General features: G+C 52.0%; 1 protein-coding gene and 1 long non-coding RNA gene across 2 annotated transcripts in view; one reads left to right on the plus strand and one right to left on the minus strand.

Moving 5' to 3' along the window:
* Positions 1-15,192, minus strand: FHIP2B (FHF complex subunit HOOK interacting protein 2B). The gene is made up of 17 exons (XM_049865806.1): positions 15,095-15,192; positions 9,957-10,035; positions 7,829-8,001; positions 7,087-7,191; positions 6,854-6,976; positions 6,400-6,624; positions 6,090-6,286; positions 5,645-5,753; positions 5,134-5,210; positions 4,383-4,572; positions 3,632-3,777; positions 3,388-3,516; positions 3,115-3,205; positions 2,734-2,877; positions 2,232-2,372; positions 1,856-1,956; positions 1-1,642 (listed from the first exon to the last, which is right to left on the minus strand). Exons 1-17 carry the CDS (start codon positions 15,137-15,139, stop codon positions 1,516-1,518), a joined length of 2,202 nt encoding a protein of 733 aa, XP_049721763.1. The 5' UTR covers positions 15,140-15,192; the 3' UTR covers positions 1-1,515.
* Positions 14,675-18,740, plus strand: part of LOC126065604 (uncharacterized) — a 7,630-nt gene continuing 3,564 nt past the window's right edge. Inside the window, exon 1 of the long non-coding RNA XR_007514884.1 lies at positions 14,675-14,777. This is a non-coding gene — a long non-coding RNA (uncharacterized LOC126065604). The remainder of the gene's footprint in view (positions 14,778-18,740) is intronic.

The following is an 18,740-nucleotide window of genomic DNA, read 5'->3' on the forward strand; positions in this document are numbered from 1 at the left end:
AAAGCCACTGTGTCCGCGCAACCACACCGTTTATTGCTGTGCTGTCTCAGGGAAGGTGCCATGCAAATGCCAAAGTGCATCGAGAGTGGAGGGCCTGTGACGCCCAGACCCTTGAGCATTTTCTGAATCTACGAGTCCAGACAGTTCATCCACTGAGATCTGCTCTCCTGTCCCATACCAAGACCAACACGCGCACACGCACAAATGCACGGCGTTCTTCTGAGCAGCAGCTAAGTCCTCCCCAGCTTGGAGGAACGTGGAGAGGTAGAGGTCATTGAGTTTCCTCCTCTTTCATGTCACCTCTTGGCAACCTGCGCCCGGCTTCTAGAAGCGACATGGGCAGGAAAAGGAAGCGAAAGGGGCTCTGGCCTGCTCCTCCTTGCCCAGGAGCGAAGCCAGCAGCTGCAGTCCTGACGTGAGGTAATGCCTGGCGCCGCCTGTGTGTTCCTGCAGGTCGAGACAGATTCGGAGCGGGTGGGGTGACAGCCCCAGCCGTGGAGGGCACGCAGGGAGAACAACGCCAGAACTGGCTGCCTGTGCCTCAGCCCCTCCCTGCCAGGCCTTGGGGGCCTCTAGTCGGGTGGGATACTGGCCTCACATGCCCCTCTAGAAGGGCATTCTGTCGAGAATACTGGGGGCTGGGCAGAATGCTAAGGGCAAGGTCTGGTCTCTGAGCCTCTGTGCCCAGGTGTTGTGGACCTGCTGAGACGGGTTCAGAAGGCGCCGGAGAGAAACCAGCTGTAGCTGTAGCCTGGCACCCAGCTCCCCAGCTCCCCAGGCCCTCTCCCGCCCTGGCTGCAGTTGCATCAAGGCTCTCATTAGCAGCTACCCCCGCCTGGGTGCGGAGCACGCTTTGGGCATTTGCCATGAGGTGGTTGGGAATTTTGCAATCATGTCCAGGAGGGCAGAGCAGGCAGAGGGGGCTTCCCCTGCTCTCCTTCACTGCCCCTTCCCCATGGGTCCAGCCAAGGAAGAAAAATGCCAAGTCTCAGGAGCTTCTGTGGTACCTAATACGACAGGAACAGGGCCCCCGTGCCCCCTGTCTCTGGCCTAGGTTCCTGAGCAGCCTCTGGAGCCATCTGCTCACTCCCGCTCTTGCCTCCAGAATTGAGTTGCAGGTCTTGGCCCTGGCCAGAAGGGTGATATGTGCAGAAAACATGAGGTTGGGGTCCGGGTGCTCATCTGGCCATCACTCAGCTCCTCTGAGAAGGCCCCGAGGACACCGTGCTGCCTGGGAAGCCATCTCTTTAGCTCCTGTGGCATCTGGTGCCTCTGAGGGCTACTCCCTGAAACCCAGTCCGGTCTGGTCAACAAGCCAAGGTCTTCTTAGTTAACCTGGGAGCTGAAGCCCAGGCTTTGGCAGAGGCAGAGGTCCCTGGGATACAGAGGAGGCAAGCCCAGCCCCCAACTCCTGGGAGGAGAGTGGTGGCAGGAATGCCAGGCAGGAGGCAGCTCTTGGGCAGAAGTATGGACAGGAATCTCTCCACCCGTCATCCTTCTGGCTCAGACATGCCCTTATGGGGGTGGGGAGAGGTTCAGGTGAGGACCATGTGGGGGAAACTTAACAAAAGCAATGGCGGCCAGCTCCTTGCAGAATTCCTCAAGTACTACCACACCTTGAAGGAGGGTCTGATGGTCCAGCCTGGAGGGAGACAGCATGGGTGTCATGACTGAGAGGAAGTGGATGTGTGCCCAGAGTGACATCCTGGTGTCCATATGGCATAACCAGAGGTGGAAGACAGAGGGCAACAGGCTGTCATATGCTCTCCATGTCTGGCACCTCCCACAACCTACAGCGCTCCACCTTCCACCCTCAAGGCACTTCCTTGGGCACCCACTTCCCCTGGATACTTACTGTTCCCCAGGGACCTGACCCATTAGCTGCTTTCGCACCAGGAGCAGTTTGCCTGGGAACTGGGGTACCCTCTGAATTCTCTGCATCAAGTCTCCAATTACCTAGAGTGGGACCAAGGGAAGACTGAGATGGGGGAACCAGGCCACTGAGGCCTCTCTCAGGGTACCAGGTGCCAGTGACACTCTAGCAGGGCCCCCTGACTCTGCTGTGTCATGGGTGTGTTTGTGTGTGTGTATCTGGGCTTTCCCCATGCAGGGCAAGGGTGCCCACTCTTCCAGCCCCCAACCACCCTGTCCTAGATGCCTTCAGTGCAGTCTGCCTTTTGTTTATTCCCCTTTCTTCCTACTCCCCACCCACAGGGCCCAGGCAGACTTACCCTGACAAGCACAGAGAACAGGCTCCTACAGCCAGGGGCCAGGTTGATGTAGGGATCCAGGAGATACTCATGGATATGGGGGTGGGGGAAGAGGGCGAGCCGGGACAGGACTGAGGTCACTTGCAGGTTCAGGCTGTATGGCTATAGGGAACATGGTGGACAAAGCTGAGGGCTGGCAGGGCTGGTGAGCATTTGTCACTCCCCCAGCAAGGCGCCTGGCCAGTGTGAACGTGTGTGGGGTGGGAGGCTCACGTGATGTATGTGTCATGTATTCCCTGGGACTGAGGGCCAGAACATGTTAGGACGTGTAGAGCAGAGGCAAGATGGGGCTTCTCGCCCAGGGAAAGTTGGGATGGGGGGGAGGGGCTGTTGTGGAACCTAAGACCTGAACAGGAGTCGACCCCAAGAAGCAGCCCCTCTCCTGAGGTACTTAAGAGGGCACGAGGCTGGAGTTCTCCTATGGGTCCTTGCCCTGTTGTCGGGGCCCAGTCCCGTTGGCTACCTGATCCAAAATCCGGGACATCCGGTCAAAGAGCACTTGGAAGAAGTGACCCTCAAAGAAAGGCCTTTCGGGCTCGTGGGGATCCAGGGGTGTGGGGCCCAGGGGCCAACCCCAGGGGGCGACTCGGGCGCTGCACTCCTGGAACTGAAACAGGAGAGGGGGAGAGTTGAGGAACTGGGCCCAGTGGTCAGGAGAGGCCAGCAGACCAAGGGACACCACCCAGGAAGGACGGGCTTGGAGCTTTTGGCCAGAGCTGGGAACACCTGGGGCCAGAGATAGTGATCAAAGAGGGGGAATGTAGAGTTTATCAAACCAACGTGTTGAGGGATGAGAGGTGGGTGCTGGCAGAGGCCTAGATGCTTACCAGTCCTAGACGCTTACCAGTCCGTATGCATCATGGACGTAGGTGTCATAGCCAGTCTCCTCCAGGAAAGCTGATGTCTTGGCTTCCTCAGGAACCAGGCAGAGGAAACTGAGAGACATTAGCCTAGGTATGGGGGTGCTCCACCTGGGCTCGCCCTACTTTCCCCAAGCCTGGGTCTATGGGATCTCCAGCCCTGAGGAAGCACTCCCGCCCTGGCTGGACCCCATTAGGGTTATAGCCAGAGACAGAACAAAACTCCAAGTAGCTCAATTTCCTACCCTATTTCCCACCTGTTGACGATCTCAGTCACTGCTGTTTTGCCATCTGAGTTGGTGGCAGGAACTGGGGGAGGCTTTGAGGAGGGTTGAAAGCCGGAATCGAGGAAGCCGTCAGTGAAGTAGGGGTCTTCCTCCAGATCCCTGTGGCCAGGGCAGACGAAGCACACACCCATGGAAGAATGAGTGTGGGTGTGCTGAGGGCTGGGGTGGGTCCTGAACAGCCCGAGGCCTCCCAGAGGTGCCTACTTGCACTTACAGGGTGTCCTCATAGTTCTCAGGCTCGGGCGAGCCCCGGGCCACGTAGAGGCGGCCCTCAAGGTTGCGCAGGATCAGGCTGTAGATGACCCACTCGTGCGGCTTCTGGAGCAGCTCCTCAAACAGCCGCAGGGAGACGATGCTGATCTGGGGCCAGAAAGGGGTCAACAGAATGGCCCCTTCCCCGCTCCAGGGAAACCGAGGCATCCAACACCAACGCAGCTTCAAGGGGTGCCTTGGAATTGCTCAGATAAGAAACGTCTTCTAAGGAGGTGGCTCCCCTGGCCGGGGACCAAGGCAGCAGGTTCTGGGGAGAGTGGATGGGTGCTGGCCTAGGAACCAGGAAGTTTGAGTGGTCCATGTCCTGTTACTAATTTCATGTGTGATACTGGGCAAGCTAGTTGGCTTCTCTGCGCCTCAGTTTTCATGTCTGTAAAATAGGAGTATCAGCTTCACCTACTTCACAGAGTGGTTGTCAGCCTCAAACAAGCCAAGTGAACATAAATGAGATTTGCAAAATATAACATGCTGTAAAAGTATGCCATCACAGAAAATTGCCGCATGACGTAAGCAGTTTGCTGTCATTCGTGACTTTACTGTTTTGGGGGGTTCAATGCCTCAAAGACAGAGAAAATTTCCTGGGAAAGCTACTGAAAATGGGAAGGAGTGATCAGGAAACCCCTTTGGCAAGGATGAGAGGCAGGATCTGGAAGGAAAGGAGCAAGTGGAGCTGATGGCCCCGCCTACCTTACCTCATCAGAGAGGTGGTCACAGTGCCCAATGAGGTGGGCACACAGGGTACGGGGGCTGTCCTCAGGGGCCTCAGGCTGCCGCTCTGTGCCCAGGAGAAAAGTCACGGCCTCACGCAGCAGAATAGGGGACCGAAGCTGGCGCAGCATGGCCGTCAGCAGGGCGGTGGAGGTCAGGATGCTCTGCTCACACCTATAGCAAGAGCATACTTTAGCTAGGCCTCGGTGCTCACAGCCAGGTGGATGAGCAGAGGAGAAGCAGGGAGTGAATGAGCGTAAACCAACCAAAACCAAACCTGTTGCCATCAAGTTGATTCCGAGTCACAGCAACCCTAAAGGACAGAGTAGAATTGCCCCATAGGGTTTCCAAGGAGCACCTGGTGGATTCAAACTGCTGACCTTTTGGTCAGCAGCTGTAGCTCTTCACCACTATGCCACCAGGATTTCCTGAATGAGCAGGGGGGTGGTAAAACCCTCTTCCTCGGTTTCCTTACATCTTGGCTATTATCTCTCTGCTCATTTCCCATCCCTAGTGAGGTCCTGAAGTCCAAGAGTGGGAGGCCTTTGTTTAGCCTATGTGGCTCAGAGCTATGTGCCTGTAAGGTGAGCATCTTGGCAAACATTAACCAGTGGGGTCCATACATGTGACTCTGGCCAAGGAGGTTCCTGGCATTAGGGACAAGAAGGGGCTTGGTGGAGTGGGTGGTTTGATCCAGACCATGGCCATGTCCAAGGGAAATGGACATACACTTACACGTGCAAGAGCTGGGGCTGCAGAGTCTCCACAAATAACTTCTCAGCCACAGCCTTTGCCAAGGCATCTGCAACAACCTGGGCACAAAAGAGCATGTCTTAAACATGTTTTACAGTCACTGACCATTACCCGCTGAAAAAGAATTATATCCTTGCACAGCACCTAACACAACGGGCAGAAGATCCCTAGGTGGTGCAAATAGTTATGCCCTCAACTACAAACCCACCCAGAGATGCCTCAGAAGACAGGCCTGGAGATCTGCTTCTGAAAGGTCACGGTCATAAAGACCCTATGGAGCAGTTCTACTCTATACACATGTGGTCGCCATAAGTCAGAATCGACTTGACGACAACTCACAACAACACAGAGCCATGCTAGGCTCCTGACAGATCCCAGGTTTCCAGGCACCTGCTCCACTCGGTCCTTGAAATGGAGACAATGAAGGGAAGGGCATGAAGCTGGGGAGAGCACCTACTGCACCGAAACCCCCATCTGTGCTGTTCTTCCTCACCGTGTGTGCCTCCATGATGAGGTGGTCGCAGTAATCAAACCAGCCCAAGAAGGCAGCCAAGGCCTCTTTGCCAGGGAAGGAAGCCTCATCAGATGGGGCACTGGGTAACCTGAAGGGAGAGGAGGGAGCCAAGTCTGGGGAGGGAAAGAAGAGCTGCTAGGTCTTCCTCAAAACTGTTATGGGAGCTGGGCCCTCTCTCCTCTCCCTTCAAATCTCTGTTGCTGGAGGGCCAGTTTGATTTGGGGCTTTGTGGTCAGAGACAGCAAAAGTGATGCCTCCCTTGAGGGTGAGAAGGCCCTTGGGGAACAGCCAGAACCTTGGGAAGAGGGTGGCCAGCAGAGGTCCCCATCCCACTTGGAATACAAGAGGAGCCATCTACCAGAAATATAGGCAAGGCTTTTAGCCACTGAAGATGTCTGCTAGCCTTCCCTGGCCAAGGACTTACCTCCAGCTGATGCCCTCTAAAGCAGCAATGTCTGCAGGGTCAAGGAAGGCAGGCATGGACTGGTACAGCTGGCAAAGGTGCTCAGTGATTGCAAGGCAACAGGGGCTGCTCTGTACCAGGTAGCTGGCAGCTGCCTGGGAAGCCACGCTTACCAGGAGCAGCAGATTCTCCTGGGCCTTCAGGGCCACGCGGCTTTTCTAAGGGATGGGAATATGACTTCAGGGGCATGCATCTGAACCCCAAACCGCCTCCCCATAATTCACCCTACCCCTTTCCAATTCTCTGCCCACTCCATCTGTGCAGCCAGCACCTTGCTCTTGCACAGCCCGATCAGGGAAGTAATCAGGTTGCTCTCTCCAATCCCACCATCTGGGTTCTCAGTCTCAGCAGGCTGCTGGGCGTTTGAGGCCTGGGCCGCACCGGGCTCCCCGTCAAGTCTGGACTCCCTGTCAGGAGCCTCCTTGTGGCTGGGTGCCTCTTTAGGCAGGGTGATGGATTCTCTGGATGTTGTCTTCTTGCCTATAATCTTTTTACCCTGTAGAGAAGGTCCGATGAGGCCAGGCTATGGTAGAGACCATTCCTCATGATCTCCCCTTGAGAATGCAGGATGTGCTGGAGGTCAGGGCCTCTGCACCAAGTGGGAGAGGAAACTACTTGAATACCTCTCTGGGCACCTGCTCTCTCCTGTTTCCTCAGAAGGGCCAAGAGGGCTTCCCCCTGGGGTTCTGGGCCCTCCCATGCCTGTTCCCCACAGAAGTGCTCACTTCCAGGATGTAGGTGAGCAGGGCTGGATCCTGCTGGATCTTGGAGCAGAGGACGGTAGTGAACTGCACCTCCTCCTTTTCTGTGAGGGATCCAGGGACTGTCCCACCAAGTCGGAGAAGTTTCTGGAAGGGGAGCAGGGTAGAAACAGAAAGGAATGGGGTGGCAGGGAAGAGAGAGGGCCATTTGCCCCCAGCCCTCACCTCAGGCACCCCTTGGCTTCTTGGCCCCTCACCTGCACAGGCCTGTGGACGTTGAGGTAATGCAGGAGGGGGTGTTGCACCTGGGCCAGAACCTTGCTGAAGAACTGGAACACCTGTTGCCGCATGCCTGGGGGGTACTAACGTCAGGGAACAGGGCACCTTGTCAGAAGATGGCAGCTGTGTCCAGCCCATTTCCCACCTTGGTCACTGCTCCAAGGGCACCGTTTGCACAAGGCTTTCTTCCCTCACTACGCTGTTTGAGACTGACCTCCCCTGCGCTTCCTCTCCCCCTCCGCTGCTTTATTTCCCCCTCACCCCCATAACTTTGTCATTATTGAACCTCTTATATGAGTTCATTAGATTCTTCTCTCTCTCCCCCACTAGAATGTAAGCTCTGTGGGAGCCGGAATTTTTGTCCATTTCAATGACTGCTGTATTCCCAGCATCTAGAACAGCACCTGGCACATGGCTGAGGCTCAGTATATCTTTGCTGAATGAATGCTGACAGTGAGAAGACACCCAAGTACATAAACAAGGGCCAGAGTCCCCAGGGCTGGTGGAATCGTCTGAGAAAGCTGCAGTACCAGTCCCCTGTTCTGCCCCCCACCCTCAGGTCAGGACTGGGAGGAACACAGGTAGAAGAGACTGGAATCCAGGGGTTTTTACTCCAGGCTGCTGCCAGCAGTGCCCTGGTGCCTCCTGAGGCCCTGTCCCTGGCAGAAAGTTGCCGGGTGCTCGGAGGCACTCTGGGGTCTGGGCATAGGCCCTGCCCACCTCGGCTTTGCCCAGCGTGCACAGGGTCTCCAGGATCTTGTGCTGCAGCAGGTACTCCAGGCAGGGCCCAGCCTCGCCGGCGGCCCCCTGCTGCTTCTCCTCATACACCAGGATGTCCAGCATTTGCTTCAGCCGCCAGGGAATGTCTGTTCTCTTGGCTGGGGTGTTTTCATCTAAACCGAGATTCCGGAAAAAAAGGATGAGCGGGGTGAAGAGGGACCCTCCTCCTGAAAAGACCCACACTCCTGCCAAAGCAGAGGAGGGAGTCGTGTCTGAGAGATGGGGTCAAGCCCTGGGGCCCAGAGGGCTGAGGGCAACCAGGAGCAGACAAATATACTGAGGAAACGAAGTTTGCTTCAAACAAAGACCAGAGGAAATGGAAGTTTATGGTAAAGGCCTCTGTATTTAAAAAGACAAAAGACCTGTTGGATGTGGCCAGGATATAGCCCTCAGACTGACAAAATGTGCATGCCCCTAGCACTTTATCAGAAAGACCAGGTAGCATCATTTTTCTCCAAGTCCTGGGACAGGACATGCTGTGATCCTTCAGAAGGACAGCTAGGGTTGCCTGACAGCTTTGGGCCTGAGTAAGAAGCCACGGACTCACGGTCTCCGTCATCTAATTTAGAAGCTATATTCTAGCACCTTCTTGAGAGAGAACCTCCTAGAACCTGTTTATGTCCTAGAGATAATACTCTGATTTTATAAAGCAGAAAAAGAATGTGTGTTCTGCCATTCATTCCGCCTTGAAGCTGCTCCCTTGTGCAGGCCCTGATGGCAGGAGCTAGTTAGTGGGGCTTTTTTTAGCCACCCAGACCAGGAGTCTCAGAGGATAGAGTGTTTAAAGAAAAAAAAAAAAGTTTCAGTACTCTGGGATTGGCCTTGGAGCACCCCCTAGCTTCTTTTTAAGGCATAGAATCTTTAGCAAGGCAGCCTGCCTCACCCACTCCTGATTCCTCTGGTCCTAGGGATCATTCTGGAAGGTAGAGAACTGAGTCCAGGTGAAGGCCCAGGTAGAGTCTGAGTCAGTTCTGGATTTCTCTCTGCTCTCCTGGTGGACTAGGGCTCTGTAAAGGGATCTTCTTCAGAGTTCTTCAGTCTATGCAGTGGTTCTCAACTGGGGGTGGTTTTTCCCCTCAGGGAACATCTGGCAACGTCTGGAGACATTTATGGTTGTCACAACTGAGGGTGGTACTACTGACATGTAGGGTAGAGTTGCTGCTAAACATCCTACAGTGCACAGGACAGTCCCCACAACAGAGATACCCGACCCCAAACATCAGTAGTGCTGAGGCTGAGAACTCCTCGTCTATGGGAACTCTAAAGGGTTCCTCAGTGTCCAAAGACCACTTTTTAATTTTCTTGGACTGACTCAGGCTAAAAATAAAGCCTTTAGAAAAGGTGTAGGCTGGAACCAAACTTCTGTCTGAACTCCAGGAGGTGGAAAGCTAGGGACACAGGACGAGGTGACTTGGCAACCAGTTTGTATCCACCAATACCAGCATATTGACAACAAAGCAGCTCATCAGATTCTGCTCACTCAGAGTATGATCCTGAAGGGCCCAGCTGACCCTAAGACTTTGGCTCTCTGGGTGTCAGCTTGGGAAGACTGACCTGGGCAGGTATATGCCTTGGTTTTTATTTTCCTCCTACCCCGAATCTTGACTTGGGAAATAGACTTGGGAAATATCCTCTACATTGGCTAAGGGGAGAGGAGAATTTGATACCTTTCTTTTCTCTTAATCAGTAAACCCTGGCACAAGCACTTGGGGACCAAAGGCGTGGACCCTCTACCCAGTGGGAGCTGGGGGTGAGTGAAGCTCACCCCTTAGGCTGCCATGCAGAGTTTGCCCAGTGAAACACCCAGCCTCCAGGTCCCCAGTCCCACCTCTCGTAGCTTCTCTCCCAAAAAGTGAGGGTGGGGCCAGGTGAGACCAGCAACTAAAGGGCAGAAACAGAGGTAGCTGAGGCTCTAGATCTGCCTGATTCCTGTCTCCTTCCCTGTCTCCATGAACTCAGCCCCAACTCTGACTCCTGGGCAGCAGCATCTCTGAGCTGGGTGGAGAAACTGCTTACACCTTCCCCCCAATTCCTTCAGGGCCCCTGGTGAGGGGGGCTCAAGCCCTACCTGTGCTTTCGATGTAGTAGTGAGTGATGCCCTTCCAGTGCTCCACAAAGGCCTCCAGCAGGTCAATGCTGGGCTCCCGCTGTGAAGAGAGCAGAGACAACCCATGCAGTAGCCACCCACAATGACGCAGACCTGCTGCCCCAGCCACTTAGCTTTCACTCACAGGCATCCCAGGCTCAGCTCTAGGCCCTGGAGGAGGCGCTCTGCTCCAGGGTGTTCAAAGGGCAGAGTAACACATTTTCTCCAGGACACATACAAATTGCCTCTGTATCTTGCCCACAGTCCCCTGGCCCCTCTCCTGCTGGAAATGCGGTGCTTCTGCTACATGCCAGGATTCGACAGTCCCTGTACCAGCAGTTGTTAGCTGCCATCAAGTCATCCCCAACTCATGGAGACCCCCTGCGCAACGGAATAAAACACTGCCGGTCCTGCACCCCTGTGATTGGTTGTGGATCAAACCATTGTGATTCATAGGCTGGCTTTGGGGAGTAGATAGCCAGCCCTCTCTTCCTATTCTGGCTTAGTCCGGAAGCTCTGCTGAAACCTGTTCACCATCATAGCTAATGCAAGCCTCCACTGACAGACGGGTGGTGGCTGCGCATGAGGTGCACTGGCCAGGAATCGAACCTGGGTCTTCCGTGTGGAAGGTGAGAATTCTATCACTGAACCACCACTGCCTCCTCTGTCCTAAACCAAAACCAAACCCAGTGCCGTCGAGTCCATTCTGACTCATAGCGACCCTATAGGACAGAGTAGAACTGCCCCAGAGAGTTTCCAAGGAGCGCCTGGTGGATTTGAACTGCCGACCCTTGGGCTAGCAGCCGTAGCACTTAACCACTATGCCACCAGGGTTTCCTCCTCTGTCCTAGAAACCAAAAAAAAAAAACCTGTTGCCGTGGAGTCACTCCCAACTCATAGCGACCCTAATAGGACAGAGTAGAACTGCCCCATAGAGTTTCCAGGGAGCGCCTGGTGGATTCGAACTGCTGACTTTTTGGTTAGCAGCCATAGATAGATAGCACTTAATCACTACACCACCAAGGTTTCCTCTGTCCTGGAGGAGCTAAGAATTTTGGTGGTGGAAATAAACATCGAAACAGATAATTTCAATACAACATGGTTACGCTACAGTAAAGGTTGTTGTTAGTTGCCGCTGAGTCAATTCTGACTCATGGTGACCCCATGTGTGCAGAGAATTGCTCCATAAGGTTTTCAAGGCCATGGCCTTTCAGAAGCAGATTGCCAGGCCTGTCTTCAGAGGTGCCTTTGGGTGGGTTCGAACTGCCAACCTTTGAGTTAGCAGCTGTGCTGCTGAACCATTTCCGCCATCCAGGGACTCCACAATAGAGATAATATAGAAAAACCAAAGAGCCCCCCAGATAACAAAAGCAAACAGAAAGCATGGTAAAGACAAAGCTTTCAGGTCCCTCTCAGTCTGATGGTCTATGACAATCTGTGTTTAAGGCCATGACAAGCTGGGTTTAGCTAGATGTTAGCATAATATTAAGAAAGTACCTTACTTATAATGTGCTTTGATCTTTTGTCCAAGACTCAGGCTGTGCACCTCTACTCATCCTTGGGCTAGCTCTTGTCCTTCCTGTCCACTTCTCCACTGGCTCTTTCCTTGGGCCCTGGAAAATTCTAATTCTGCTATGGCAAACCCCTAAGCCTCTTCCTTTTCCACAAGCGTTCCTTCCATTTCCACACTCTGGCTGTGAGTTGATAACAACCACTTTTCCTGAAAACTTCTCCCAAAAAAGGCATTTCTTCTCTTTCCTTGAAGAGTAAATGTTTGCAGGGAAAAACGCACCATCAGATATTGCCTGTCCACATATGCTCATTTCTACCTCTGTGTCTTTGCTCCTCGGGCCACCCCTCTGTCCAGAAGGCCCTTTATTCCTCTATCCTTGTCTCAATCCTAGCAGTCCCCAGGGAGGTTCAGCTAAGGGCCACCAGCTCCACAAAGCCCTCTCCAGGGTTCTGGCCCACACACATCTCTTTCTAACCTCATGCTTTACTGCACCAAAGAACTGAATACTTAATCCCTAATTAACTTATTCACGAAATATCTTTTGAGTGTCTACTATGTGCAAGACACTGCTAGACACCACAAGCAATACAAGAATGACTAAGACCTAGCGCTCATGAAACGTACCATGGACAAGAAGAGAATATAAAATTGTACCGAATAACTAAACTACCAGGTAGTATTGTGATACCACAGGGGAGCTGGAAAAGTGACCTCTCGGGGAGCGAGGGGTCACTCCTAACAAGTTGGAACAGGAAGGTTCTACTGAGGAGGTGACACCTGAACTGAACCTTGAAGAACTGGGCCAGATTTCAGCAATTAGAAATGAAGGAAAGTCATTTCTTGTGGAAGGAACTCTGCAAAGTGTGTTTGGGGCAAGGTTGGATTAATGAGAGAGCGAGTGGGGCCTTGAATACCAGGCTAAGAGGTCTGTTTTTTTTTTTTTTTTTTTGCAGGCAGGTCAATTACATCTGAGCAGGGTTTTAGGAAGATTCATCTGGCAGTCATGTGGAGGAGGGGACACAAAGGCAGGAAGAGTGCTTAGAAGGCTATTACAAGGAGAAAGGAGGCGATAACACTGAATCAGAGACCTTGAAACACTCCTCTTTCGGCTGCCCAGGCAATCTCATCTCCTTTTAAAGTAAGGTTGTAGGGGCTGTGACCCTTATGGAAGTAGCACCTCCCAGTCATCCCACACATACTGTCCATATGGAGTGGCTGCACCTCATCACATTCTACGTGATAATATAATTGTTGGTTAAGCACTCATCTCTTCCACTAGACTGTGAACTCCCTGAAGGCAAGGCTTCTGTGTCTTATACCTCTGCCTGCTCTTAAAGTGTTCCGCACATAGTAAATACTCATCAGTATTTACCCACTGTCTCAACAAACTCCTTAAGACATTCTTTCCACATTTCCTTGTCTTTTGGAAAGTCTTCTGACCCTTGACCAGCATAATTATCTTACAGTTTCTGTGATGGGGTCTCATCTAGCTTCAAAATTCATTTATAGTCTAAAGCCTTCAGCTGGAGCCCTGGTGGTGCAGTGGTTAAGAGCTCCGCCGCTAACCAAAAGATCATTAGTTTGAATCCACGAGCTGCTCCTTGGAAACCTTACAGGGCAATTCTACTCTGTCCTATAAGGTCGCTATGAGACAAAATTGATTCCACGGCAATGGGTTTGGTTTTTAAAGCCTTCAGCTGGGCTTAAATCAAAGAGAATAATCCAGTGAAAACAGGAGAAGCAACACAAAGCTGGTTAGCCAACACAGCCTGTTAGAAGAAAGAAGGGGGATATTTACCTGACTCTCCATCCTACAGAGTTGCTATCAGTTGGAATTGACTCGATGGCAAGGGGTTTGGTTTTGGTATTACTCAGTACTATAACTCCAGACCAAAGAAACTGTATTTCTTTAAAAGAAAAAAAATTCTTTTTGAAGATAGTATTATTATTTTTAGATATATTATTTTTTAAATGATATTATTTTTAAAAAGAGCCATAATGATTGCTATTCTATCTGGTAAAAAGAGTACAGGAAGGAGCATTCCTCCTCCTTGACGAGGAGTCAATTGACTTGTGAGGGTCATACACTAACCTGGTGCCTGAACCCAAGGAAAGACCTAGACCCGTGATGTGGAAGGTGGAGAGGGAAGACGTGGTTCCCAATGACCACACAGGACCAGCCAAACTTCTAAGCACCATCTATCACTTTACACCGAGGGGCTTAAAAATTTCTCTCTAGACCAGGGTCACCGATGCCTGAAATTCCTGTGCTGGGAGCATTACAAAGTGACTTCTCAGGGTTAAGATACTGTCTGTCCCATCTAGCGCCCCCCCCCCCGCCCCCGCCATATGAAGCTTTCCCTAGGTGGTATGCCCCCAAGAACCTGGACGTCTGGGACGAGGAGGGCTGCAGGAAGGCTGAAGAAAGGTGGGCCAAGGAGCAGAGTTTTTCTTCAGTTTTCCCTAAGGCTGAGTCTGCTATTCATAAGGAGCTCTGATTTTGGTATGGAGGGGGAAGAGGGAGTCAGACTCTGGGTTGTTTCTTGGGGGAAAATTTGATACATTAAGCTGATCATTATTAAGCTGATCAATTAGGGGGAGAATTATACTATGAAACAAAAGGACTGTTGACTTCACAGACAGCGTCTTGGCAGGGTCACCTTAAATAGAGAGCAAGCCCCCACCCTATCTAAACCGCTTTATTTACAAGCAGCTTTCTACAGTGGCACTTGGATCCTGCTGAAAACAAAGTGATGGGCAGTCTCTGACCAGTCTTTACACCCTCTGGGAAATGGCAAAAACACAAGCTATGATGGAATGTGAAAAATCAATATAATCGTCCACACATGGCAGTCCCAGGCCCCACCACGGGCTGATCCTCCCGGACTCAATCGGGCTTGTACAGTGAGAGAGAATATCCTGGAAAAATGCGTTTTACACTGCAGAACGCTGTTTCTTGGGCTAGACGCCCACCCACCCCTACTTGGAGGGCTGAATCCTGAGAACCTGGTCCTTCAGGCCCGGGCACTTCCCAAGTTGAGGCGTGACAGGGCGGGTGGAGAAAGGGTCAGGGTCAGAACGTTCCATCTGAATAGGGCCTTGGAGTTGTCTGAGAAGTCAGAGGAGCGAAGGGACTTCTTTATTTAAGCCCAGGTGACCAAGAAGGGAGGAGGGAAGGGAAGGAAGAAAGAGAAGGGGGTGGGGATGGGGGGCTGGGAAGAAACTATTTGGTGACAAGGGTGCACCTGGGAAGAGAAGAGTTTGGGAATTGGGAGAGACTCCGGGAACAGGTAAAATAAACAGGAAACAATGTGGGGAGAAAGCTTAGGGAACTAGGAGCGACCAGAGGGCGAGCTGAGAAAAAGGTACGATTGGAAAGAAGCAAGTGGAAGGAAATAGGGAACGATCCGAGGGAGGCGCGCCACGGAGCGGGGGTGGGGGGAAAGGAAGACCGGCCAGGGGCGCTGCGGCCTGGCTGAGGGTCCCTTTCCCGAGGCGGCCCTGCGCCCTCCCTCGCGTCCGCCGGCTCCTCCCCGCCTCCGCGCCCGCCCTTCCGGCCTAGGCCCCAGCGCGCCCCGGCCGCCCGCCCCGGCCGCCCCGGCCTCACCGCCCCCACGGCCTCCTGTAGCAGCGCCCCGAGCCGGCTCAGCATGATGGCGGCCCGGCCCAGCTCCCGGGCGTCGGCGTCGGCGGAGGAGGCGGCCCGGGCGGCGCGGCGCGAGGGAGGCGGAGCCCGGCCCGGCCCGCCCCGGCCCGGCTAGGGGCGGCCGCCCGCCCGTCGGCTTCGGGAGCCGAGCAGGGTGCCGACGTGGCCCGGGCTCCGGGGAGAGAAAGACTGGGCCTTGGAGCCAGCGGCGCGGAGAGACTGAGGGCCGTCCGCTGCAGAGGGGCGCCGTGGAGGAGGAGGTTCACGCTTCGCTGGAGCGCGGGAGCGCGGACACCTTGCGCCGCACCTTGGGGAGCCTGGTGGCAGCGAGCGAACGACCCTTAGTTAAGGGCGTGTGGGTCCGGGAGGTTATCCTGATGAGGGTCTAATTCCTCCATGAATCGAAGTTTTGTAAATCCCCGCTGTCCAAAACGGTAGCCACTGGCCACATGTGGCTATTGAGCATTTGAAATGCGGTGGTCTGAATTGGGATGTGCTGTTAAGTGTAAAGAAAACCTTGGTGGCGTTGTTAGTGAAGTGCTACTGCAAACCAAAAGGTCAGCAGCTGGAATCCACTAGGCGCTCCTCACCAAAAGGTCAGCGGTTCAAATCCACTAGGCGCTCCTCGGGAACTCTATGGGGCAGTTCTACTCCGTCCTATAGGGTCGCTTTGAGTCGGAATGGATTTGAGGGCAGCGGGTTTCTTTAACAAGTACGTGTAAAATACACACTGGATTTCAAAGATTTAGTACCAAAAAATTGCGCTAATAATGTTTTAGATTGATTACATGATGAAATGATAATATATAGGTATATTGGGTTACTCTTTTTAAGCAGCTACTACAATATTGTAAGGAGTCCCTAGGTGGTGCAAACTGTTATCAGGCTAGCTCAGCTGACTAAGTTTGGAAGTTCAAGTCTACCCAGAGGTGCCTAGGAAGAAAGGCGTGGAAAATCCTGTGAAGCCCCGTTCTACTCTGACACACATGGTGTCTTAGGCTGGGATCTCTAGAGAAGCAAAACCAGTGAAGCGTGTGTGTGTATGTGTGTGTGTGTATATACACACACACACATGCACACATATATATACACACATAGATACACATATACATACACATGTATATACGCAGAGAGAGATTTATCTCAAGGAAGTGGTTCACACAGTTGTAGAGGCTGGCAAGTCCCAAGTCTGTGAGTCAGGTGTCAGGCTAGAGGTTTCTCCTGACTCAAGTGGCTGCAGGGGCTGATGAACGCAAGATCCACAGGTCAAACGGCAGGTTGCTGGCTCATGGGCTGCAGAAGCTGACGAACCCAAGCTCGGCTGGGAAGGCAGAAGGCTGCTGGCTCAAGTACCAAGAACCGGAGGTTAGATGATGACAAGTCAAATGCAGGATCCAGAGCAAGCCAACAAGCTTTGCCAGTCACACCCCTAAGGAAATGCCTTTTACAACTGATTGGCTGATCACGTCAGATCACATCATGGAGGATGAGTACATCATTAATAACTGCCAAATTACATCATTATATAACTGCCAAACTATGCTACTACATAACTGTCAAACCATTGAGAATCATGGCCCAGTCAAATTGATACACGACCTTAACCATCACACATGGGGTCTCCATGAATCAGAGTGGAGTATAATAGCAACCAGCTGTATTTTGTAGTGTTAGAGAATTGTAAGCGACATATGTGGTTTGCACTGTTTCCACTGGGCAGTGTTGCTCTAGAAGTCTGGCAGAAGGAAGTCACACCTCACCCCTTTGCCCTTCCAGCCACACCAAGGAAAGAAACAGAAGGTGGGTTCCCTGTGGGTGGGGGCATACCCTGGAAAATGAAGCCCCAGAATTACATGGGCAATTGCTCAACAAGATCAGGAGTCCTGCATGTTCAAATCAAAGTGAGGGCCTTAGAGACTAAGCCTTCTAGCAGCGACTCTGCAGGTTTAATGTGGTTTTCACCACTACTACTCCTGCCATCCCAGGAATGGAAGAGATTCTAAGGACGGGGCTTAAAATATATTTCTGTTGTTGCTATTGTCAGGTGCCATTGAGCCAGTTCCAACTCATAGCAACCCTATGATGAAAGAGTAAGCCATTAAGAGTCTTGCTAGGGAAGGAGGAGTAGCCCCTATCCCAGAATTGTAGATCCTAGTGCCTTGGGGTCTTGGAGCTTCACAGGACAGATCCTGCCTTTTGGCTGGTAGAGCATCGTCAGCCCCTTTTACCAGTGGGGCTAAGGCCCAGGAGAGGGTGACTTGCCCAGTGTTGGCTATGTGCTATGGAGTGGAGCCTGCAGTCCAGACTGACTCAGAGCTGGGGAGGCCACGGCTTGGGCCTTGGGCTCTAGGAAGTGCTGGTGTTCGGCCGAGCCCACACAGAGCTAGGATTTAGATCTCTGTTCTCTACCAGCTGCTTGAGAAAAACAAACAGTTCAGCTGCAAATAGGTCCCTGGGTGAAGAGCCCTATGGGAAATGAGAGGCTTTTAGGCCAACGGGTATAAGAACAAAGGGAAGAAACAACCTTGTTTTGTGTAGCATAAAAAACCCTAGATAGAAAGTTGGGAGGCCTGTGTTCCAGACCAGTCATGTTAACTCTGGAAAGCCACTGTACTTTTCTGTGCCTGCTTCCTCATAGGTAAAGGAAGCAGGCTGGCTGGATTAAATCAGTTGTTTTCCCCCAACTATTTCCAGGAACTCTATAGGGGAAGTGCCTCAGGAGTTTATAACCTTTTATTTGACTTAACTTTTTAAACGTCTTTTTGAAAAACTCTAATGAAAGTCAGCGTACACCCTCACAAGTATTATATGCCAAAAGTGTTAGAGATCAGGGGTATATTTTTCTGCTGCCAGGTGAGCTCGTTTTGGGAAAGGACTTTGAATGAGGTCAGCTCACTTGGGGAAAGACCTCTCCTCCAATCAGTTTGAATGAAGAGTATGAGGTTACTGTGGGGTAAGCTGTTTTCAGTGAGCAAGTCAGTCAGCCCAGATTCTAGGAGAGGTGACATGGACCCTGCCTCTCAATAGGAGGAATGGGAAAGAATTTATGCACACGTTTTTTAAACCACCACAATTTTGCATTAATCAGGATTTTCTCAGTACTGTGCAACCCAACCCGTAATTCCATTCTGTGATTTGTAGAAGTGCTATTGGCATATGTAACCCTGACTTATTCATCCAACAACTTCATTGTTCTCATTGATTTCATAATCATTAACTCTAAAATTCAACTTATAAATGTATTCTGATAACTAATAATAGGATTTTCATTTTTTTTTTTAAATACAAAGTTCTGCTACTAAAAGGCTTGGAACCCATTGGACTAAATAATCTCCAGGGTTTTGCATCTATGTGCATGCGTGCATGTATGTATGTGCCTGTGTGTGTATTGTGGGGAGGAAGCACTGAGAGACCCTCTAAGGTTTTGCTTTAGGGGCAGAAAGCTTCCCTTTGAATTGTTCTAAATTCAGCAACTTAAAATCCTTTAGAATTTAGCATCACATCTGCCCCCCATGGCAAGCCTTTCCCTGTTAACTCTGGTCAAGCATTGCCTTCAGTATCCCTTGGTGCTCACTGACCTTGACATTTCCCCCAACAGCCTGGGAGC

Source organism: Elephas maximus, chromosome 22, assembly GCF_024166365.1.
Source record: "Elephas maximus indicus isolate mEleMax1 chromosome 22, mEleMax1 primary haplotype, whole genome shotgun sequence".
Lineage (NCBI taxonomy): Eukaryota > Metazoa > Chordata > Mammalia > Proboscidea > Elephantidae > Elephas > Elephas maximus.